Here is a 25,340-nt window from a genome sequence, read left to right on the forward strand (position 1 = left end):
TTTCACTAAGCAGATTAAAAAAAAAAAATTAACCACTAGGTAAGCAGTTTATTATACACACTCTAGAGTTTAATGCTCTCACTTTAAATTCAATAGTGGAGGCCTTTATCGCTAGGACAGATGATGATGCCTGCTCATTTGGACATCAGCGAGAGGGGCAAAGATAGTAAATATGTGTATCTTACATAGGACAGATAGAGGAATGAAGCTGATCTAGTATAGAATGAAGTCCTCAGTGTTAAGTGGAATGTATTTCAGCTAGGCAGACAGTTGTGTCCTCTATTAACTTTTTTCTTGTCTTGTAAATAGTAGTCACCAAAAAATAATGCTATGAATGTTGTTTGAAGTACTTAAATAGTGCTCCCTAAAATCTGTGAACCAAGTAGTGAAACAGGAAATGTTAATGTCACTGAAATGCTGGAAAGTTAAATGAAAGAATGAAGTTAAAGAAAGTTCTGTGGAAGAACTTTCTTGTAGTTCTTGTATAAGACATTCTGTACACGTTCTATAAAATTTAAAAAAAAAAAAACTGTGTGGCCACTTTTCTCCTCCATGCAGATGTCCCCAAGTGGTACTGCAGGTAAATGATCTCAAACCATTGCCCAGAGCCTTCTAGACTAATCGAATAGAGTACTATATCTTCCCACCACACTACTGTCAGAATGCACTTGGCCTCCCTAGTTGGATATGTAATGTCCAATGTTGGACACTAAAAACAGCCAATCACGATAAAATTTTCAGCACTTGTGGATTGAGAATGCCTACTCCCACCTATTCCTGACCACCAATGCACCTACACCCACAGGTGACAACCCTGTTACCCAAGTCACCCACCTACAGCATACAGGACATTTGCCTCTGCTCTGTGTTTTGAAGGAAATGCAAATTGTGTACCTTAAACTAATGAAGTGTTATATTTCAGTTCAGTTCAGTTCAGTTCAGTCGCTCAGTCGTGTCCAACTCTTTGTGACCCCATGAATTGCAGTACGCCAGGCCTCCCTGTCCATCACCAACTCCTGGAGTTCACTCAAACTCATGTCCATCGAGTCCAAGATGCCATCCAGCCATCTCATCCTCTGTCGTCCCCTTCTCCTCCTGCCCCCAATCCCTCCCAGCATCAGAGTCTTTTCCAATGAGTCAACTCTTCACATGAGATGGCAAAAGTTTTGGAGTTTCAGCTTCAGCATCAGTCCTTCCAATGAACACCCAGGACTGATCTCCTTTAGAATGGACTGCTTGGATCTCCTTGAAGTCCAAGGGACTCTCAAGAGTCTTCTCCAACACCACAGTTCAAAAGCATCAATTCTTCACCACTCAGCTTTCTTCAACCTAACTCTCACATCCAAACATGATCACTGGAAAAACCATAGCTTTGACTAGACAGACCTTTGTTGGCAAAGTAATGTCTCTGTTTTTTAATATGCTATTTAGGTTGGTCATAACTTTCCTTCCAAGGAGTAAGCGTCTTAATTTCATGGCTGCAGTCACCATCTGCAGTGATTTTGGAGCATAAAAAAATAAAGTCTGACACCGTTTCCACTGTTTCCCCATCTATTTCCCATGAAGTAAGGGGACCAGATGCCATGATCTTCATTTTCTGAATGTTGAGCTTTAAGCCAACCTTTTCACTCTCCTCTTTCACTTTCATCAAGAGGCTCTTTAGCTCCTCTTCACTTTCTGCCATATGGGTGGTGTCCTCTGCATTATCTAAGGTTATTGATATTTCTCCCAACAATCTTGATTCCAGCTTGTGCTTCATCCAGCCCAGCGTTTCTCATGATGTTCTCCACATATAAGTTAAATAAGCAGGGTGACAATATACAGCCTTGCTGCTGCTGCTAAGTCACTTCAGTCGTGTCTGACTCTGTGTGACCCCATAGAAGGCGGCCCACCAGGCTCCCCCATCCCTGGGATTCTCCAGGCAAGAACACTGGAAAGGGTTGCCATTTCCTCCTCCAATACATGGAAGTGAAAAGTGAAAGGGAAGTTGCTTAGTCACGTCCAACACTTTGCGACCCCATGGACTGCAGCCCACCAGGCTCCTCATCCATGGGACTTTACAGTCAAGAGTACTGGAGTGGGGTGCCACCTTGACATGCTCCTTTTCCAATTTGGAACCAGTCTGTTGTTCCATGTCCAGTTCTGTTGCTTCCTGACCTGCATATAGGTTTCTCAAGAAGAAGGTCAGGTGGTATGTTATTCCCATCTCTCACAGAATTTTCCACAGTTTATTATGATCCACACAGTCAAAGGCTTTGGCTTAGTCAATAAAGCAGAAATAGATGTTTTTCTGGAATTCTCTTGCTTTTTCAATGATCCAGCAGATGTTGGCAATTTGATGTCTGGTTCTTCTTCCTTTTCTAAAACCAGCTTGAACATCTGGAAGTTCACAGTTCACATATCGCTAAAGCCTGGCTTGGAGAATTTTGAGCATTACTTTACTAGCATATGAGATGAGTGCAGTTGTGTGGTAGTTTGAGCATTCTTTGGCATTGCCTTTCCTCGGGATTGGAATGAAAACTGACCTTTTCCAGTCCTGTGGCCACTGCTGAGTTTTCCAAATTTGCTGGCGTATTGAGTGCAGCACTTTCACAGCATCGTCTTTCAGGATTTGAAAGAGCTCCACTGGAATTTCATTACCTCCACTAGCTTTGTTCATAGTCATGCTTTCTAAGGCCCACTTGACTTCACATTCCAGGATGTCTGGCTCTAGGTGAGTGATCACACCATCATGATTATCTGGGTCATGAAGATCTTTTTTGTACAGTTCTTCTGTGTATTCTTGCCACCGCTTCTTAATATCTTCTGCTTCTGTTAGGTCCATACCATTTCTGTCCTTTATCGAGCCCATCTTTGCATGAAATGTTCCCTTGGTATCCCTAATTTTCTTGAAGAGATCTCTAATCTTTCCCATTCTGTTGTTTTCCTCTATTTCTTTGCATTGATCGCTGAGGAAGGCTTTCTTATCTCTCCTGCTATTCTTTGGAACTCTGCATTCAGATGCTTATATCTTTCCTTTTCTCCTTTGCTTTTCACCTCTCTTCTATTCACAGCTATTTGTAAGGCCTCCCCAGGCAGCCATTTTGCTTCTTTGCATTTCTTCTCCATGGGGATGATCTTGATCCGTGTCTCCTGTACAATGTCATCAGACACTCTGTGTATCAGATCTAGTCTCTTAAATGTATTTCTCACTTCCACTGTATAATCATAAGGAATTTGATTTAGGTCATACCTGAATGGTCTAGTGGTTTTCCCTACTTTCTTCAATTTAAGTCTGAATTTGGCAAGAAGGAGTTCATGATCTGAGCCACAGTCAGCTCCCGGTCTTGTTTTTGCTTACTGTATAGAGCTTCTCCATCTTTGGCTGCAAAGAATATAATCAGTCTGATTTTGGTGTTGACCATCTGGTGATGTCCATGTGTAGAGTCTTCTCTTGTGTTGTTGGTTGAGGGTGTTTGCTATGACCAATGCATTCTCTTGGCAAAACTCTATTAGTCTTTGCCCAGCTTCATTCTGCATTCCAAGGCCAAATTTTTTCTGTTACTCCAGGTGTTTCCTGGCTTCCTACTTTTGCATTCCAGTCCCCTATAATGAAAAGGACATCTTTTTTGGGTGTTAGTTCTAAAAGGTCTTGTAAGTCTTCGTAGAACTGTTTAACTTCAGCTTCTTCAGCATTACTGGTCGGGGCATAGACTTGGATTACTATGATATTGAATGATTTGCCTTGGAAACGAACAGAGATCATTCTGTCGTGTTTGAGATTGCATCCAAGTGCTGCGTTTCGGACTCTTTTGTTGACCATGATGGCTACTCCATTTCTTCTAAGGGATTCCTGCCCACAGTAGTAGATATAATGGTCATCTGAGTTAAATTCACCATTTCAATCCATTTTAGTTCACTGATTTCTAGAATATCGATGTTCACTCTTGCCATCTCCTGTTTGACCACTTCCAGTTTGCCTTGATTCATGGACCTGGCATTCCAGTTTCCTATGCAATATTGCTCTTTTCAGCATTGGACCTTGCTTCTATCACCAGTCACATCCACAACTGGGTATTGTTTTTGCTTTGGCTCCATCCCTTCATTCATTCTTTCTGCAGTTATTTCTCCTCTGACCTCCAGTAGCATCTTGGGTACCTACTGACCTGGGGACTTCCTCTTTTGGTATCCTATCATTTTGCCTTTTCATACTGTTCCTGAGGTTCTCAAGGTAAGAATACTGAAGTGGCTTGCCATTCCCTTCTCCAGTGGGCCACATTCTGTCAGACCTCTCCACCGTGACCCGCCTGTCTTGGGTGGCCCCATGCAGCATGGCTTAGTTTCATTGAGTTAGACAAGGCTGTGGTCCGTGTGATCTGATTGACTAGTTTTCTGTGAGTATGGTTTCAGTGTGTCTGCCCTCTGATGCCCTTTCACAACACCTACCATCTTACTTGGGTTTCTCTTACCTTGGGCATGGGGTTTCTCTTACCTTGGACGTGGGGTATCTCTTCACAGCTGCTCCAGCAAAGCACAGCTGCTACTCCTTACCTATAACAAGGGGTATCTCCTCACGGCCGCCCCTCCTGACCTTGAACGTGGAGTAGCTCCTCTCGGCCCTAATATTTCAATTAGGTTGGTGCAAAAGAATTGAAGTTTTGAATTGTTGAACTTTACTATTTGATACTGAATACATTCTTAAATAAATCTGGTTATGTTATGCATCATTAATGTACATTTCTCCCTTAATGTTTTTTTCCTAATGACTTATTACTTAATGTTTATTTTATATTTATTTTCGACTATAGAAATGATGTTAGACCAAAAGCAAATTTGAGTGATTTTTTTATTCAATTTCAAAATGTGTCCGAAAGCAGTGGAGACAACTCACAACATCAACAGTGCATTTGGCCCAGGAACTGCTAATGAACATAGAGTGTGGTGGTGGTTCAGAAGTTTTGGAAAGGAGAAAGGAGAGATGAGGAGCATAGTGGCTGGCCATCAGAAGTTGACAGCAGCCAACTAAGAGCATCTGTCAAAGCTGATCCTCTTGTAACTACCCAAGAAGTTGGCAGAACTCGTTGTCGACCCTCTGTGGCCATCTGGCATTTGAAGCAAATTGGAAAGGTGATAAAGCTCTATAAGTGGGTACCTCAGGAGCTAACTTAAAGTCAAAAACATCGTTGTTTTGAAGTGTTGTCTTCCCTTACTGTACACAACAACAGCGAACTATTTCTCAATCGGATTGTGACATGCAATGAGAAGTGGATTTTATATGACAACTGGCAACAGCCAGCTCAGTGGTTGGACGGCGAAGAAGCTCTGAAGACTTCCCAAAGCCAAACTTGCCCCCCAAAAAGACCATGGTCACTGTTTGGTGGTCTGCTCCCCGTCTGATCCACTACAGCTTTCTGAATCCCAGCAAAACCATTACATCTAGAAGTACGCTCAGCAAATCGATGAGATGCACTGAGAGCTGCAAAGTCGGCAGCCAGGCCTGGTCGACAGAAAGGCCTCAGGTCTTCTCCATGACAACGCCCGGCTGCGTATCTCACAACCAACGCTTCAGAAGTTGAACACATTGGGCTATGAAGTCTTGCCTCATCCACCATATTCATTTGACCTCGCCAACCAACTACCACTTCTTCAAGCATCTGGACAACTTTTGGCAGGGAAAATCCTTCAACAACCAGCAGGAGGCAGAAAATGCTTTCCAAGAGTTTGTCAAATCCTGAAGCATGATTTTTATGCTATAAGAATAAACAAATTTATTTCTCATTGGCAAAAATGTCTTGATTACAATGGTTCCTACTTTGATTAATAAAGATGGGTTTGAACCTCGTTATAATGATTTAAAATTCATGGTCCAAAACCGTAATTACTTTTGTACCAAGCTACTATCTCTCAATAAAACAGGGGAGAAAAAAGAAATTAAAATTATGGTTCCAACGAAAACAGTTCAATACACGTTTAGAGTATTTTTTAATCTGCCCTGTTATTTAGTGCGAAACATTGAGAGCCAGGAGACTGTGTACATAAATTGATGGGTGGGCCCCAGTGGGGGCTGAGGCCCCAGGGGCAGCCATGGTAGAGGGCATAAGAGTCCTTGGCACTAGCCCAACCAGGTCTTCCACAAGCTGATGTTGCCCTGGGCAGGTAGATGAGGCCCTGAATCTCAATTTCCTGCTGATAAAATGAAGCCAGTGATACCCGTCACTCCAGGTTTGCTGTGGCAGCTCAGTGAGTTTGAACTGAATGTGTGCATTTGATGTCCTTTACTAACTGCAAATTTCTGTGGAAAAGTGAAGTTAAAGAAAAGCTACAGCTCATATGGCTGATGACAGGCAGAGATCGCAGACTGTTGAAAAAGCCTCTTTTTACAGCGGTTCTGTGAGGAGCCTGGGGAGCGAGGTGGGGTGGGCAGAGCGGTCCTCGTGTCCACACCAGCTGTGACCCTCCCAGAGCCTTCACCTGGCTCAGGACAGGCTTTTCACCCTCCTCAGGAATCCAGTGGCTCCTCCTGCCCAGACACGGGGTGGGAATCATTTCTATGAAAAAGGGGCCCCAGTGTTACCAAACTAAACCTGTCCACCTGTCCACCTGTCCACACTCAGCAAAGTCCGTCAGTGGTGGGCTGTGCTGAAGGAACTTCCAGCGTTTGTTGTAAGACCCCAGGCGAGAGAATGGGTGACTCCTGTTTTAACGCCCCCCCCCACACCCGCCCACCAGACAGCAAAGCATTGTTAAAGGCCAGGTGAAGTGGGTGGGGATCTGTTTTACCACAGTTCACATGCTCCGTGTCTCACCTTCTGCACTGCGTATTGCAAAATCCATTCATGAACAAGGATGGTGCTGTGTTAGCCTGGCTTTTCCAGTAGTCATGTCTGGACGTGAGAGTTGGACCATAAAGAAGGCTGAGTGCTGAAGAATTGATGCTTCTGAACTGTGGTGTTGGAGAAGACTCTTGAGAGGCCCTTGAACTGCAAGAAAATCAAAACAGTCAAATCCTAAAGGAAACCAATCCTGAATATTCATTAGAAGGACTGATGTTGAAGCTGAAGCTCCAATACTTTGGCCACCTGATATGAAGAACCGACTCATTAGAAAAGACCCTGATGCTGGGAAAGATTGAAGGCAGGAGGAGAAGGGGACAACAGAGGATGAGGTGGTTGGATGGCATCACTGATGCAATAGACATGAGTTTGAGCAAGCTCCGGGAGTTGGTGAAGGGCAGGGAAGCCTGGCGTGCTGCAGTCCATGGGGTTGCAAAGAGTGAGACACGACTGAGCGACTGAACAACAGTGTTAGCCTGGATTCTGTGCCTATGTGTCCCGTTTTCAGAGGGACTGAAAAATCTGACCATTTCCTGGGGCATCAGGACTACAGGAGGCATGAACAATAAGTCTCCTGTCCCCCTGCACCTCCCCTTTCCTCCACACCCAGCCTGGAGGCAGAGCTCTTGCCCGCAGGGCCGAGAGAAGCAGTCTTTCCTGACTGTGCTGTGCTCCTGAGGAGTTGTAGCTGGCAGCAGAGATGGGCCGGCCATGAAGGACGCGCTTCGCGCAGGGGCATCGGAGGTACCCTGGGGCTTTCACCCTACTGCCTTTGTCTTGCTCCTGCCCACCTGCAGGGAATTTTAAAAAATCCTTGTGGGCTGTGTCTGAGGGTTTCTGTAAAGAGATGTTCTGTGTCTTTTAGGCCTACGGTGGCAAACAGTACTTGTAGAAACCCCTGACTCTCACAGCAGTAACCAAACATCAGAAACTTACTTGGGACTCCCTGTCTGGTCTGTGGGCAGTTTGTTTAGGAGGCCTGTAAGTGTGATTTTTACCAGGAAGTGAGCAGTAGTTTATTACAGGCTCATTTTTAAAGTTGGAAAAGCAGCAAGTACTTCTACACCTTCTAATAAAGCAAAATAGAGCAAACTAATTTCCCAAGTCTTTCCAGGCTTTTGGAGGAAACCCGACAGTTGCTATCAAAATACTGTGATATTTTATGATTCCAAGGTACACACTTTTTAAATGACCTTGTCCAGTTAGAATGAATCTTAAGATCCGTGGCAACTTTCTGTTAATCAGCACCATTTTGCTTGCTTGCTGGTAAATAAAATGAGGGCGTGTTGATAGCATCTCAGATGCGGTGAAGCAGGATGAACTTTCTTGTCCCACTATGCTTGATTCTGTAACTCCTGTCCTCCACCTGGCTGAAAGCCCTTCTCTCCTGCCCTTGCCTCCAAGGCCTTTGAAGTCCACAGAGAATTCTTACATCAATTCACTTGCCATTGACTTTAGACTTGCCCTGTGGCCATCACACAGACCTGGATGTTTGGAATGGGTTCATTCCCCGCACCTAAAAACACCAGGCCCCGGACCAGCTATGTAGTCTGTGGGACCCAAGTGCTCTGTGTTCACAAATCATTAAGGATCGGGAGAGTAGCCGCCGAGCACTAAGCCAAGCGGGAAGCTCTGTGGTGGCACAAGCTCCACCCTCAGAGCCAGGACTCCAGCTTCTGCTTGCCCATCAGTGCCCAGGGGCCCGTGACCTATGCAACCCCTAGGTCGTGAGTGGCAGTCTCTGCTGCCTTAGGCCCCAAATAGACAGTTGTTCAAGATGAGCTCGCTAAGGGTCAGCCCCAAGCCAGGGATCTGTCAAATTTCTGAAGCTAAATCCAGCCTCTGAATTAGAATTTCAGGTGTGAAGTAGAAAAGACTAGGAAAAAAGCATTGCTTTGCCAAGCAAAGGGGCCACATCAGGCTAATGCCCTCAAAAGTGTGTTGCAACCCAGAGCGGGTATTTAGTAGTTTTATAGAAATGGTTCAAAGAGGGCATGACCAGCCCGTGGGCATTCTTCCGACTGGTTGGTGTTGCTCTAATTGAGAGTCCGCATCATCCATCTTCTGGTTCCAGCCTGTCTGGGGTCTGTATGCTTGTAGGCAGCTTGCAGTTAATTTCTCCCACCTTGTGTTTCGGTATCTGCAAAACAGCTCAAAAGTATTGTTATGTTTATCTCTTGAGGGGGAACCAGGGCCTTGACACAAGGCTTTTCTATTGTTTCTTTTTTTCTTTCTTTCTTTTTTTTTCCTATTGTTTCTTGACTGCTTCTCCCTTATCTCGGCATCCCCTCCCATCCCTAATAAGGAACTGTTTGAGTCTGCTTATTGGAACCCAGTGCTGCCTCCCTGTGAAATCTAGAACTATCATGCATTACCTCCCCGTGTAGCTGATGTCTGATGCTTTGCCAGACAAAGCTGGTAGGCTTGCTTAGAAAAATATGTGAAGAATTGTATTTACTCATCTACTTGAGCTTTTGCTGTATTATATTTTTCAGTGATTAATGCTGGCTACAAAAAAGGCCCAAATCTAAAACTCTACAAACATAGAAAACAATATGTTCTATGCAGTTAGAGAGCTTTTATGTTAATATCACAGGTTGTATCCTCCTGGAGACAGGTTGAATGTTCAAAGTCATCTTTAATATTTGAATAATTTTATAAACTTTCTGTATCCTTGATTTAGAAATCAGTATCATTGCTATATATGAAATAGATAATCAATAGGAACCTACTGTATACCACAGGGAACTCCACTTAATTCTCTGTAGTAACGTATATGGGAAAAGAATCTGAAAAAGAATATATATAAATATATAACTAAATCACTTTGCTGTACACCTGTAACTAACACAACATAAATCAGCTATATTCTAATATAAAATTTTAAAAATGTTTAAATAAAATAAAAATCAGTATTGTCCTCAGAGGCTCTTTATTGCTGGTTACATCCAAATGGAATGTGGGTCTGTTTATTACCATGTTTTGTTTAGACTTAGAAGATAGCAAAGAATGTCAGCTTTGTCAAAACCGTAAACACGACTGTAAACTTTCCTTTAAGGAAAAATATCATGTTTTGGAATTCCCCTTGGTTGCATTTTAAAGAATAGTAATAGATTTAACATCATCTACAGTTGAAACTTATAAAAGTTATACTTTAAGGGGTATGAAAGATTTGGTCCCAAATTGTGATTCTTTTACATCTAAAAACAAACCTATGGTTTTGGGGAAAGTGCTTTTATTTTCTGCTCATGTGAAGTGAGAGTCGCTCAGTAGTGTCTGATTCTTTGCAACCCCATGAACTATACAGTCCATGGAATTCTCCAGGCCAGAATACTGGAGTGGGTAGCCTTTCCCTTCTCCAAATGATCTTCCCAACCCATGAATTCCCAATCCCGGTCTCCCACATTGTAGGCAGATAGTTTACCAGCTGAGCCACAAGGGAAGCCCAAGAATACTGGAGTGGGTAGTCTATCCCTTCCCCAGGGGATCTTCCCCACCCAAGAGTCCAACCAGAGTCTCCCACATTGCAGGCAGATTCTTTACCAACTGAGCTATCAGGGAAGTCGATAGCTCATATTTTTTCTCATATTAGTATGTAATTTTCCTATCTATAATTATTGTCATTAAAAAAAAAATGTTTTGGAGAGATGGAGTTCTTTGACATAGTTTGAGGAAAGTTGTGGAATCCAGCCAGAGTGTGATTCTGTGACCATACCCAATGGGGATAAGGGGCAGACAGTGCTGAGGATCAATTTTAAAACTCTTTAATCATACAAGAAAGAAAACCCATGCTCTTCATCTGCCACCTTGTAACATCTCCTGCCCCCATCCCAGCCTTGCAACCGCTAATCTACACACTGTCACTACATTTTTGCCTGTTCTGCACATTTCATGTAAATGGGCTCGTATAATATGTGACCTTTTTCTGACTGTCTTCAGCATTTGCAAGGTTCCCCTATGTTGGACTGTGCATCAGTACTTTATGTTCTTTATTTCTTTTTGTTACTGAAATAATTTCATTTCTTATTATTATTTTGCCATTATGTGGATATACCTCATCTTGTACGTCCATTCATCTTTTGCTGGAAATTTGAATTGTTCCATCTTTTGGTTATTATGAATAATGCTGCTATGAAGCTTCATGTGCAGGTTTTTGTGTGAGCATATGTTTTCACTTTTCTTGGGTATACACGTAAGAGAAGAATTGCTGGGTCGTACGGTAACTCTGAGTAAGTGATGAATTCTAGACTGTTTTCCACAGTGGCTGCATCATTTTACATTCCCACCAGCAATGTTGAGTGGGGGGCTCCAATTTCTCCATTTTCTCATCCACATCCACATCAATTATCTTGTTCTTTTTTCCTATTGCCCTCCTAGTGTGTGTTCAGTTCGTTTCAGTTCAGTTCAGTTGCTCAGTCGTGTCCAAGTCTTGTGACCCCATGGACCGCAGCACGCCAGGCCTCCCTGTCCGTCACCAACTCCCAGAGTTTACTCAGACTTATGTCCGTTGAGTTGGTGATGCCATCCAGCCATCTCATCCTCTGTCATCCCGTTCTCCTCCTGCCTACTGTGTGTAATGGTATCTTATTGTGATGCTGGCTTGAGTTTCTCTCATGACAAATGATATTAAGCATCTTTTCAAGTGCTTGCAGGCCATTTGTTTATCTTATTCGGAGAACTGTCTATTCAGATCCTTTACCCGTTTTTTAAATGAGTTATTTGTTCTTCATATATTTTAGATACAAGTAGCTTATCAGATAAATGATTTCTAAATATTTTCTCCCATTCTATGATTTGTCTTTTCACTTCCTTGATAATGTTCTTTGAGTGCAAAAATATGATGAAGTCAAGTTTATGTATTTTTTTCTCTCACTGCTTATACTTTTGGAGTTATGTCTAAGAATGCATTGTCAAATTCTGACTCACAAAGGTTTACCCATATATTTTCTTCTAAGAGTTTTATAGTTATAGTTTTTACAGTTAAGTCTTTGATCCATTTTGAGTTAATTTTTCTTTATGATATAAAAGAAGGAAGTAAGTTTAGTCTTTTGCATGTGGCTATTCAGTTGACCTAGCATCATTTGTTTAAAGACTGTTCTTTCCCCTGCTGAGTAGTCTTGGCATCCTTGTCAAAAATGATTTGCATAGATATGAAATTATTTCTGAACTCCCAATTCTGTCTCATTAATTTATGTGTTAATCTTTTTTTCCCAATACCAAGCTGCTTTGGCTACTGTTGCTGTGTAGAGAGTTTTGAAATTAGGAGTATGAGACCTGCAACTTAGTCCTTTATTAAGATTGTATTGAGAATTCTTGGTCTTGAGTTTCCATGTGAATTTGAGGATCAGCTTGTCAATTTCTGTAAAGAAACCAGATGGGATTTTGATAGATATTGTATTGGATCTGTATAGTAATTTGAGAGTAGTGCCATCTTAACAATATTAAGTCTTCTGATCCATAAACACAAGATATCTTTCCATTCATTTAGTTCTTTTAAAATTTTCCTCAGCAATGTTTTTTGATTTTCAAAGTACATGTACTTATTTTGTTAAATGTATTTCTAAGTATCTTATTCTTTTAGGTGCCATTATAAATGCGATTATTCACTTAATTTTGTTTTTAGATTGTTCATTGCTTGGTGCATATAAATAAAACTGGTTTTTCTTTTTTATAGAACTCATTTATTAATTCTAATAGCTTTTTAGTACACTCTGTAGGATTTTCTATAAACAAGATCATGTTGTCTGCAAATAGAAATAGTTTTACTTCTTTCCAATCTAGATACCTTTTATTTCATCTTCTTGCCTAATTATCTTCACTAGAATTAGAGACCTCCAACTGAAACCACATTTCATTTGATTATGAAAATACATAGCAATCTATAGTAATGTTAGCGGTATATCTGACACCAATATAAATCACAGATATTTTTATATCTCATTATAATTGTTAGAGATCTCTCAATATAGTTTTATGATTATCAGTACTTTGAAACTATGCTAATTATCAAACTTGCCATTAGATCCCGTAATTTAATATATTAAGTAAAACAATAAAGACATTTTCCATATTTTCATAGCTGTAGCTCATATAATTGGTTTTTCATTGTTATTCTTTGCATTTTATTTTGTGCATGTAAGAGCATCAAGTTCCAGAGAAGATAAAAGTGTCAGGAAATCACATACGTCCCGGAGCCTGGATCTAAAGAACATTTCCTCTTCCCTGTTCCTTGTTGGGGTCATCCATAGAACAGGGTTATTCTCTTCAATTCTTGGGATCCTCCACCTAAAAGCCTATTTCCTAAGTTAGAAATGGGGATAAAGATGTAGTCAGTGTCTTAATTGTGATTTTCTCAGTCTTTATAAAGAGACTAGTAAACTCCTCTGTGCTTTTGTCCCACCAGGTACCTTCTCAAGCCAGATTTCATGAGACGGCCCGATCGAACATTCGACCCTTTCTCTGAAACGCCTGTTGACGGGGTTATTGCAGCCACTTGCTCCGTGCAGGTACGTCTCCTGCTCACCACAGAACAGTGTAAAAGAGTGGATCCAGGAGGTCTTGGAAAAGCCTTGAAAAATTGCAATTAAACTATTTAATGTCAGGTTGCAAGATCCACGCATTGCTCTCAACTTTAACATCTTTTTCCTTGAGATACATTTTTTTCTACTAATGAAATTATTAGCTACTTTTCATCAAAAAATACCAGATCAAAAAGTACCCAGTGGAGAATGTGGAGCAATGGGAACTCTTGGCCGTTGATGGTGGAAGTGCAAAATCGTACAACCACTTTGGAAAACAGTTGGGTGGTTTCTCCCAAAACTCAATGCTCTCTTTACATGTGATCCAGCAGTTATACACCTTGGTATTTACCCAAACAAATTAAAAATTCACATCCACGTGAAAACTTACACAGGGATGTTTGCAGCAGCTTTATTTATACTTGATAAAATTTTGAAAGTAACCAATGTGCCACTTAGTGGGTGACTGGATAAAGAAGCAATGAATGGTATGTCCAGAGAGTGGAATATTACTTAATTCTAAAAAGAAGTGAGCTATCAGGTCATGAAAAGACATGGATGAAACAAATGAACATTCAGTTCAGTTCAGTCACTCAGTCGTGTCCGACTCTTTGCAACCCCATAAACCACAGCACACCAGGCCTCCCTGTCCATCACCAACTCCCAGAGCTTACTCAAACTCATGCCCATTGAGTCGGTGATGCCATCCAACCATCTCATCCTCTGTCATCCTCTTCTCCTCCTGCCTTCAATCTTTCCCAGCGTCAGAGTCTTTTCCAATGAGTCAGTTCTTCACATCAGGTGGCCAAAGTATTGGAGTTCCAGCTTCAACATCAGTCCTTCAAATTAACACTCAGGACTGATTTTCTTTGGACTTGTTGGATCTCCTTGCAGTCCAAGGGACTCGCAAGAGTCTTCTCCAACACCACAGTTCAAAAGCATCAATTCTTCTGTGCTCAGCTTTCTATATAGTCCAGCTCTCACATCCATACATGACCACTGGAAAAACCATAGCCTTGACTAGACGGACCTTTGTTGGCAAAGTAATGTCTCTGCTTTTGAATATGCTGTCTAGGTTGGTTATAATTTTTCTTCCAAGGAGTAATCATCTTTTAATTTCATGGCTGCAGTCACCATCTGCAGTGATTTGGGAGCCCCAAAAAATAAAGTCTGCCACTGTTTCCACTGTTTCCCCATCTATTTCCCATGAAGTGATGGGACTGGATGCCGTGATCTTAGTTTTCTGAAAATTTAGTTTTAAGCCAACTTTTCACTCTCCTCTTTCACTTTCATCAAGAGGCTTTTTAGTTCTTCACTTTCTGCCATAAGGGTGGTGTCATGTGCATATCTGAGGTTATTGATATTTCTCCCAGAAATCTCGATTCCAGCATGTGCTTCATCCATCCAGTGAATGAACATTACTAAGTGAAAAAAGCTAGTCTGAAAAAATGACATACTGTTTGATTCCAACTAAATAAAATTATGGAAAAAGGCAAAACTATAAAGATGGTTTAAAAAAAAAAAAAGACCAAGAATTGTGGGGAGGGATTAACAGGCAGAGTGCAAAGGATTTTAGGGCAGTGAAACCATTCTGTATGATTCTATGATAATGGATACATGTGATTATATTTACAATTTTTTCCAAATCCATTAGATGTACACCAGAGTAAACTCTGAATGTAAGCTATTGCTTTGGATGATAATGAAATATCAATACAGGTTCACTGATTATAACAAATAAGCTACTGAGATGTGAGGTATCCATAGTGAGGATATTGTGGATGAGAGGACAGAAGCACTATATTTTCTTACCAATTTTGCTGTAAACAGAAACTGCTCTAAAAAAAAAGCATATTAATGGAAAAAATACCTGCTATATGATTACATTGATACAGAATTCTAGAAAATGCAAACTAATGTAAAGTAATAGAAAATAGATCAGTAGTTTCCTCTAGACAGAGAGAAGAAGGAATGGATTACAAAAGGGTACAAAGGAACTTTGGGAATTGATGGAAAATTTTTTTGCCTTAATATTGGTGACAGTTTTATAGATGTGCTCATATGTCAGAAGTGATTTCATTGTACACTCTAAACATGTACAATTTATTTAATGTCAGTTATATCTGAAAAACTGTTTGATAATGATTAGCTATTAGATAATGTGAAAAAACTTAATAATTAGCTATAATTATTTGAAAATAGGTCAAAAAAAGTCTTTCTATAGCTTTATAATAGATAGAAGAGGTAATATACATGACTCTATAATACAAAAAATAGTTGTCTGCAGCATCTTAACCTAAGTGCCCACACCTGTGGAATGAAGCAGTCAATACTGCTTTAAAAAATAAAAATAACACTGTCCTGTCTGTCAATTGTCAATATCAGTTTAACATTTTAGAGTTACTTTTCTTCCTTTGTGTCTCTTTGTAAGACTTCTGAAAGAATTCAATAAAAGTGAATTTTAGAACTATAAAAGGATCTTAAGGCATATTTGAATTGACCACTTCAGTTTAGTAAGGAATGAATACATTATTTCCAGAGATAATCGAATTTCTAAAGATGGACAGAGACTTTCTCCCTGCCAGATTATTCTGTTACTGACGATTACACCAGCTTAACTTCTCTTTCCTCCTATTTCTCTTCTGCTCCAGGTCATATCAGGTCAGTTCTTATCAGATAAGAAAATTGGCACATATGTAGAAGTGGACATGTATGGGCTGCCCACGGACACTATCCGAAAGGAGTTCCGCACTCGCATGGTGATGAACAACGGTCTCAATCCCGTTTACAATGAAGAGTCATTTGTGTTTCGGAAGGTAGAGTGTTCTCAATGTGTCAGACTTGCTCCGCTAAGTTAGGAGCCACGTGCTAGTGGAGAGATGCTACATGGTCTGCAGACAGTCGCTTAACCCCAGATGTCTTCCACCTGTGCAGATGTTCCGCAGCTGCCACGCAATGATTGTTTCTGCGTGGCCGTGTCCTCTTGGCACTCCTTCCTCCCAGGAGGAGCCCACCTTCCCCACGCAGTGCCCAAGCTCTGGGTTCACAGTGTTCTCAGAGGGAGCCCCACAGGCAGACACTGTCACACGTGGGAGAGCTCCTCCCTGCCCTGGCAGCTAGTGCCGTGCAATATTCCTTTGGCCAAGAGGGTGGGTAGGGTGTTGCACCAACGAATGTCCTTCATTGGGTCAGTTGGTATTGTCCTGTGCCTCCAGAAAGTGTGATCCTGTGTATAATGTGTATAGGTTCTGTGTATAATATGTTATTTTTGTTTTTTGGTTTTTATCTTCATATTATACTTTGATCCTATGGGCTTCCCCAGTGACTTAGTGGTAAAGAATCTGCCTGCAATGCAGCAGACACAGGTTTGATCCCTGGGTCAGGAAGATCCCCTGGAGGAGGGTATTGCAACCCATTCCAATATTCTTGCCAGGAAAATGCCATGGACAGAGGAGCCTGCTGGCCTATAGCCCATAGGGTCACAAAGAGTCAGCCATGACTTGAAGTGACTGAGCACATAGACAGATCAGTCATTCTCTATAATGATTCAGGTTTTAATCTTGTAACCATTTTCTCCCATTTGTTTCTCTTTCATCAACCGAAGATATATTGAAAAATCCATGCCCTGGCAGTACTATCTCAAAAATGCCTGTTTCTCTCTCACTTGTTCTGTTATCATGACCAGAGTGCTTTCTTGCTTCTTCTTTGGCACAGGTTTTCCAAGTGTCTCTATTCCGTTTGTGTCTTACAACACAGATAATCACCTTTTTATCTTAATGAAAATATGAATTATCAGCCTCAGAACTGGCTGACCAGTTTGCAGAAAGCATATTACAGAAGATAAGTATAGTTCAATGAATCAAGCCATTTTGAGATGTAGGCTTTTCCGATTATGTGAATCCCATCATCCATGCAACACCCTCCCCCTACCTTTTCACCTTTTCTTCTACAATCAGAGTGTAGCATGAGTTGCATACAGCTGTGATGTGTCTTTTTTTTCTTCCTGGCTTTTTCAGTTTGTTACAGCTGAATCTGTTGTCACTATGGCCAGTGTTTTGTGCCAAAAAAATAATCCCTACATACATTTCTGGAAATTCAGAAAGTTGATTTCAGGCTCTGTTTTTGATGCATAGGGAAGTAAACTTGCTTTTTACACACAATATTACTGGCCCCGGAAACAAGATGCCAATTTTGGATCCTTTCCTGCTATTCTGAAGTGACATTGCCTTTCATTGATACCAAGTGCTTTAACTTTATTTTCTTTCTTGCTGTTACTGTTTTTCTTCTTTGCGTGAATCTCACAGCGTAAGCCCCATTCACCAAATGAGGGACAACACGGTGACCAAAGTTGGTTTAACCTTTTCATCTTCATGAACTGGAGCTAAGTTATAACCTCTAGGCATAAATAAGCAGCCAATTCATTGCCTAGCTTTAGACATAGTGCTCAAGTCAGCTAAGGTGTCTTAGCTGCTCATAGCCAATAAATAGAAATTCTTGATTAAAAACATCAGACTTTCTTCTGTCATGTTGCTCTTTTATGTCTAAGCAGAGTCTCTGCCCTCTGAGCTCAGATGCTGTGTCTGTGTATTGGGTTTGAAAATGGCAAGAGTAGATGTGTTGTGTTGTGTGTGCTCAGCTGCTGAGTCGTGGCTGACTCTGTGACCCCACGGTCTATAGCCTGCTGGGCTCCTCTGTCCATGGAATTTTCCAGGCAAGAATACTAGAGCAGGTTGCCATTTCCTTCTCCAGGGGATCTTTCTGACCCAAGGATCAAACCCACGTCTCTTGAATCTCTTGCATTGACAGGCAGATTCTTTACCACTATGCCACCTGGGAAGACTCAATGTCTTGGTATATGTTAATGTTTCTAGCTGTCTCATCTTTATTTAATATCCCGAAATGTGTTAAAAACTGAGGAGTGCAAAGAAAAATAATCCAAATTTATATATAAATTGTCTTTTATACATGAGGCATTTCTTCAGAGATCAACAGAGCTCAATGTCAGAAGGAGCCCAGTAATAGACAGATCAAAGGATTTGAAATCAGGTGGCCCAGGATCCAGACCCAGCTGTCACTGGCCATCTTTGACATAAAGGGAAGTCACTTTTCCTCTCCAGGTTTCTTGTTGCTCACCCATTACGTAGGTGGGAATGGGGAACGATGGCAAGGGTTGGATTAGCCATCATTTATATCCACTCATTACATCGACAATTTTCAGGGACTGATTTCCAGGAAACCTGCTCCCGTTGTCTTTCTCAATGCCGTGGGCACTGTAACTTACACTGTATGCATTAGGAATGTAAATTGACCATCAGCTTGTTTGCACCGGGAAGGAACCTTTCTGAGCAGTATGGGTATGGTCCAGGTCCCTGGCATTGTGATTTTGGGAGCTGTGTCCCGCAGATCTACTGAGACAAAGATCGACAAAGACAAGTTCCATTTGTCTTTGCAGGTGATCCTCCCCGACCTGGCTGTCTTGAGGATCGCCGTGTATGATGACAACAACAAGCTGATCGGCCAGAGGATTCTGCCTCTGGACGGCCTCCAAGCAGGCTATCGACACATATCCCTCCGGAATGAGGGAAATAAACCTTTATCGCTGCCAACCATTTTCTGCAACATTGTCCTAAAAACATATGTGCCTGATGGATTCGGAGGTAAGTCAGACTTTTAGGTATTGAATATTTTTGTTTATATGGTTTTTTCCCCTAAATTTCAAGATTATAAGCTATTTCACCAATGGGTAAAAAAAAGTCTGTTCCCACCAATGTTGCCAACCCTGTCTGCTTAAAGAAATCAGGCATAAATAGTTGCCTCGGGTTTCCTAGCAGGAACTGAAAAGGCAAGTCCCACGTCCAAGGTAAGTGAAACCCAAGTAAGATGGTAGGTGCTGCAAGAGGGCATCAGAGGGCAGACACACTGGAACCATAATCACAGAAAACTAGTCAATCTATTCACACTAGGACCAGGCCTTGTCTAACTCAATGAAACTAAGACATGCCCGTGGAGCCACCCAAGACGGGCGGGTCATGGTGGAGAGGTCTGACAGAATGTGGTCCACTGGAGAAGGGAATGGCAAGCCACTTCAGTATTCTTGCCTTGAGAACCCCATGAACAGTATGAAAAGGCAAAATGATAGGATACTGAAAGAGGAACTCCCCAGGTCAGTAGGTGCCCAAGATGCTACTGAAGATCAGTGGAGAAACAACTCCAGAAAGAATGAAGAGACGGAGCTAAAGCAAAAACAATACCCAGTTGTGGATGTGACTGGTGATAGAAGCAAGATCCAATGCTGTAAAGAGCAATATTGCATAGGAAACTGGAATGTCAGCTCCATGAATCAAGGCAAACTGAAAGTGGTCAAACAGGAGATGGCAAGAGTGAACATCAACATTCTAGGATCAGCGAACTAAAATGCACTGGAATGGGTGAATTTAACTCAGATGACCATTATATGTACTACTGCAGGCAGGAATCCCTCAGAAGAAATGGAGTAGCCATCATGGTCAACAAAAGAGTCTGAAATGCAGTACTTGGATGCAATCTCAAAAACAACAGAATAATCTCTGTTCGTTTCCAAGGCAAACCATTCAATATCACAGTAATCCAAGTCTACGTCCCAACCAGTAATGCTGAAGAAGCTGAAGTTGAACGGTTCTATGAAGACCTACAAAACCTTTTAGAACTAACACCGAAGAAAGATGTCCTTTTCATTCTAGGGGACTGGAATGCAAAAGTAGGAAGTCAGGAAACACGTGGAGTAACAGGCAAATGTGGCCTTGGAGTACAGAATGAAGCAGGGCAAAGACTAATAGAGTTTTGCCAAGAAAATGCACTGGTCATGGCAAACACCCTCTTCCAACAACACAGGAGAAGACTCTACACATGGACATCACCAGATGGTCAACACCAAAATCAGATTGATTATATTCTTTGCAGCCAAAGATGGAGTCAGTCAGCAAAAACAAGACGGGGAGCTGACTGTGGCTCAGATCATGAACTCCTTATTACCAAATTCAGACTTAAATTGAAGAAAGTAGGGAAAACCACTAGACCATTCAGATATGACCTAAATCAAATCCCTTATGATTATACAGTGTAAGTGAGAAATAGATTTAAGGGCCTAGATCTGATAGATAGAGTGCCTGATGAACTATGGAATGAGGTTCATGACATTGTACAGGAGACAGGGATCAAGACCATCCCCATGGAAAAGAAATGCAAAAAAGCAATATGGCTGCCTGGGGAGGCCTTACAAATAGCTGTGAAAAGAAGAGAAGCAAAAAGCAAAGGAGAAAAGGAAAGATATAAGCATCTGAATGCAGAGTTCCAAGGAGTAGCAAGAAGAGATAAGAAAGCCTTCAGCGATCAATGCAAAGAAATAGAGGAAAACAACAGAATGGGAAAGACTAGAGATCTCTTCAAGAAAATTAGAGATACCAAGGGAACATTTCATGCAAAGATGGGCTCAATAAAGGACAGAAATTACATGGACCTAACAGAAGCAGAAGACATTAAGAAGAGGTGGCAAGAATACACAGAACTGTACAAAAAAGATCTTACTGACCAAGATAAGCACGATGGTGTGATCACTCACCTAGAGCCAGACATCCTGGAATGTGAAGTCAAGTGGGCCTTGGAAAGCATCACTACGAACAAAGCTAGTGGAGATGATGGAATTCCAGTTGAGCTCTTTCAAATCGTGAAAGAGGATGCTGTGAAAGTGCTCCACTCAATATGCCAGCAAATTTGGAAAACTCAGAAGTGGCCACAGGACTGGAAAAGGCCAGTTTTCATTCCAATCCCAAAGAAAGGCAATGCCAAAGAATGCTCCAACTACCGCACAATTATACTCATCTCACACGCTAGTAAAGTAATGCTCAAAATTCTGCAAACCAGGCTTTAGCAATACGTGAATTGTGAACTCCCTGATGTTCAAGCTGGTTTTAGAAAAGGCAGAAGAACCAGACATCAAATTGCCAACATCCACTGGATCATGGAAAAAGGAAGAGAGTTTCAGGAAAACATCTATTTCCGCTTTATTGACTATGCCAAAGCCTTTGACTGTGTGGATCACAATAAACTGTGGAAAATTCTTCAAGAGATGGAAATACCAGACCACCTGACCTGCCTCTTGAGAAACCTATATCAGGTCAGGAAGCAGCAGTTAGAACTGGACATGGAACAACAGACTGGTTCCAAATAGGAAAAGGAGTACGTCAAGGCTGTATATTGTCACCCTGCTTATTTAACTTCTATGCAGAGTACATCATGAGAAACGCTGGGCTGGAAGAAGCACAAGCTGGAATCAGGATTGCTGGGAAAAATATCAATAACCTCAGATATGCAGATGATACCACCCTTATGGCAGAAAGTGAAGAGGAGCTAAAAAGCCTCTTGATGAAAGTTAAAGAGGAGAGCGAAAAAGTTAGCCTAAAGCTCAACATTCAGAAAACAAAGATCATGGCATCTGGTCCCATACTTCATGGGAAATGGGGAAACAGTGGAAACAGTGTTAGACTTTATTTTTCTGGGCTCCAAAATCACCGCAGATGGTGATTGCAGCCATGAAACTAAAAGACGGTTACTCCTTGGAAGGAAAGTTATGACCCACCTAGATAGTATATGCAAAAGCAGAGACATTGCTTTGCCAACTAAGGTCCATCTAGTCAAGGCTATGGTTTTTCCAGTGGTCATGTATGGATGTGAGAGTTGGACTGCGAAGAAGGCTGAGCGCCGAAGTATTGATACTTTTGAATTGTGGTGTTGTAGAAGACTCTGGAAAGTCCCTTGGACTTCAAGGAGATCCAACCAGTCCATTCTGAAGGAGATCAGCCCTGGGATTTCTTTGGAAGGAATGATGCTAAGGCTGAAACTCCAGTAGTTTGGCCACCTCATGCAAAGAGTTGACTCATTGGAAAAGACTCTGATGCTGGGAGGGACTTGGGGCAGGAGGAGAAGGGGACGACAGAGGATGAGATGTCTGGATGGCATCACTGACTCGATGGCCGTGAGTCTGAATGAACTCCGGGAGTTGATGATGGACAGGGAGACCTGGCGTGCTGCAGTTCATGGGGTCGGAAAGAGTCGGACATGACTGAGCGACTGAACTGAACTGAACTGAGATTATCTTTAAAATTCTTTATTTAAAAATGCTGTCATTTTACGTTTTTTCAATTTTCACATGTATGTTTGACATATATGTTTGTGAAGAATGCATTTCTACCATCATTCGAAGGAGGAAAGGTATGAATAATGTAGAGCCATAGACGTCAGTTGGTTTCACTAAAAGTTTTAAATTGAACTCCATTATCAACATTCCTGGACTTTCCCCCAGAATCTACAGGGGAGTCCAATTTCACAAAAAATTCCCAGTCATCAGTCCATAGAAGACCACCTTTGTTTATACCAAAGACATCAATGAAATTTAAAGTGAAAATCACTCAGTAATGTCTGACTCTTTGTGACCCCATGGACTTCTCCATGTGACCCCATGGACCCCATGGAATTCCCCAGGCCAGAATACTGGAGTGGGTAGCCTTTGCCTTCTCGAGGGGATCTTCCAAACCCAGGGATCAAACCCAGGTCTCCCACATTGCAGGCAGATTTTTTTACCAGCTGAGACACCAGGGAAGCCTAAGAATACTGGATTGGATAGCCTGTCCATTCTCCAGCAAATCTTTCCAACCCAGGAATTGAACAGGGATCTCCTGCATTACAGGCGGATTCCTTACCAACTGAGCTATCGGGGAAGCCCAAAGTCATCAATGGGAGGAATCAAAGTTGGACAAAGTCTTAAAGTGAAAGTGAAGATTGCTCAGTCATGTCTGATTCTTCACGATCCCATGGATGGTAGTCTATGGAATTCTCCAGGCGAGAATACTGGAGTGGGTAGCCTTTCCCTTCTCCAGGGGATCTTCCCAACCCAGAGATCAAACCAGGTCTCCCACATTACAGGCTGATTCTTTACCAGCTGAGCCACCAGGGAAGCCCAAGAATACTGGAATGCTTTAAGATCCCTTCTCCAGCAGATCTTCCCAACCCAGGGATTGAACCCAGGTATCCTACATTACAAGAGGATTCTTTACCAGCTGAGCTCTCAGGGAAGCCCCAAGTCATAGGATTCTGGTAAACCCACATATTAACTTTTTATAACCCCCAACTGAGCCAAGAACATTAAAGGTAAACAAAGATCCTCTATATTCTCAGAGTTCATTGAATCATAAGAAAACAATAGTACAGCGAAGTACATCAAATTAACAAGGGTTCAAGTCCCGACTCTCCACTGCTAGCCAGGTTACCTTGAGATAGTGTTATCACCTATCAACACCCCCCACCCCATCTTCTGGCCTGTAAAGGTACTGGTATTGTTTCCCTCACAGCCTCCTGTGATGTGTGCTTATCATCACAGTGTATGACACAGCAGGGCGTGCCTGCCATGTGTGTGCACAGGAGTGTGTGGCTCCAAATGCAGCTCAGTTTCTGTGCTGTTCTAGTTTGAGGAGCTTTGGGTGATTTTGTTTTGTGTTTTTAATAATGCAGTCTTCTCTGGAGGACAGAGTTTCTGCAACTAATACTCAACATTAACAACCCAATTGTGGGTTCCAAAAGTAAAGTCAGCCATGAGGATTTTTCAATTGCAAAATTGAGAGTAAAGATTCCTTCCTCTTTCCCTTTGTTTTTTTCTCAAAAAAGGAAGCCTATTACAGGTCACAACACAGAGTAACAGTTATGAGCACGTGGCAGACGCTGGGATGGGGTGCTGTGGGCCGGGTGAGCAGGGCAGAAAAGAGACATAGGACCTGTGTGGGTGTTGAGGAGCATGTGATGGCCACGGGGCATCAGCAGATGGATTCAGTCTTGTTCCACATATTTGCACTAGAAAGCAGTGGTGCGTAATACCTAGTGCATTTTAAAGATAGTTATATAAATAAATGTATTGGAAGACAAAGGTTTTGCCTTTACACGTGTTACTTTTCAAATGAAACTCTAACTCATTCTAGGGAAATGGGCTATTTGAATAGAAAAGGGAAAGATACAGTTTTTAGAGCTCCTGCTTTGTGCCAAGCGCTTGACAAAAATGGGGTCCAGAAATGTGAAATTGTTTAGAGTAAATGTGAGCATATGCAGGTGTATGCCGAAGGAATATCTGTGCTTATCATGTAGTTTATGGCTACTGTCAATATTTATAAGTATTGATTGACATCTTTAAAAATAGTCTTATAACTATTCTTTCCTAAGGTATCATTGTAGCATTTCTCTCAAAAGCAATTGAAATTTCTGTATGACGTTATCTTTGATAGGATTCTGCAAGTTGATGCAGTTGATGTCTTAGCCTCAGATTTCATGTTCAAAGACTGTTTATTCAGAATTCTCTGGCCATTTCTCACGTATGTGAAGAAACCAAGGACAGACATTCTGAGGGTTTATTTAAGGAACTTACTTGAAAATAACAAAATAAGAATATGAGAACTTTTTCCAAATTTCCAGTCTTCTTGACAGCCTCTTGATTCCCACAGTGTGTTTATATTTCATGTGCTTACCTAACCTCCCACATTCATGTCTGAACATTAATGTGCTGAACCAGCATACCAGGTGATCAATAGACCCCCTGTTCACTAGAACATTTACAGTCTTTGTTGATTCTATAGGAAAAAGTTCAAAATGAAATTCTGCACCATTGCACCTCAGCAGTTTCTGGGGGAAAAAAAGAAAGTGGTCGATAAACATCTCCAGATTTTTATGTAGCTAAAGAAAGAAAATATGGATGCTTTCATTTATTCTACTAATATGTTTAGCAGGTTTTACTCTGTAAAAAGCAAAGTAGCTACATATCAGAAAAAAATTCTGATGACATAAAAATTTTAAAAGGGTCATTCATCCAATGCCCAGAATGAACTCTGTTACCATATGGGTCTCTACTTCCTATCTCATTATTCTCTTTACTTTTTAATAAAATTGGATCTTACTGTGGTGTCTCATTTACATTCATATTTCAGAGTCAATTCTT

General features: G+C 41.5%; 1 protein-coding gene across 8 annotated transcripts in view; it reads left to right on the forward strand.

Annotated features, from left to right (window-relative positions):
• PLCB4 (phospholipase C beta 4) overlaps positions 1 to 25,340 on the forward strand; it is a 471,668-nt gene that overhangs the window by 387,024 nt on the left and 59,304 nt on the right. For all 8 annotated transcript variants that reach the window (XM_018056911.1, XM_018056915.1, XM_013968409.2 and 5 more), the window contains 3 exons: positions 13,216 to 13,318; positions 15,982 to 16,146; positions 18,783 to 18,987. In XM_018056911.1, coding sequence (XP_017912400.1) covers positions 13,216 to 13,318; positions 15,982 to 16,146; positions 18,783 to 18,987 — 473 coding nt within the window. The remainder of the gene's footprint in view (positions 1 to 13,215; positions 13,319 to 15,981; positions 16,147 to 18,782; positions 18,988 to 25,340) is intronic.

This window comes from Capra hircus, chromosome 13 (assembly GCF_001704415.2).
Source record: "Capra hircus breed San Clemente chromosome 13, ASM170441v1, whole genome shotgun sequence".
NCBI classification, from domain to species: Eukaryota; Metazoa; Chordata; class Mammalia; order Artiodactyla; family Bovidae; genus Capra; species Capra hircus.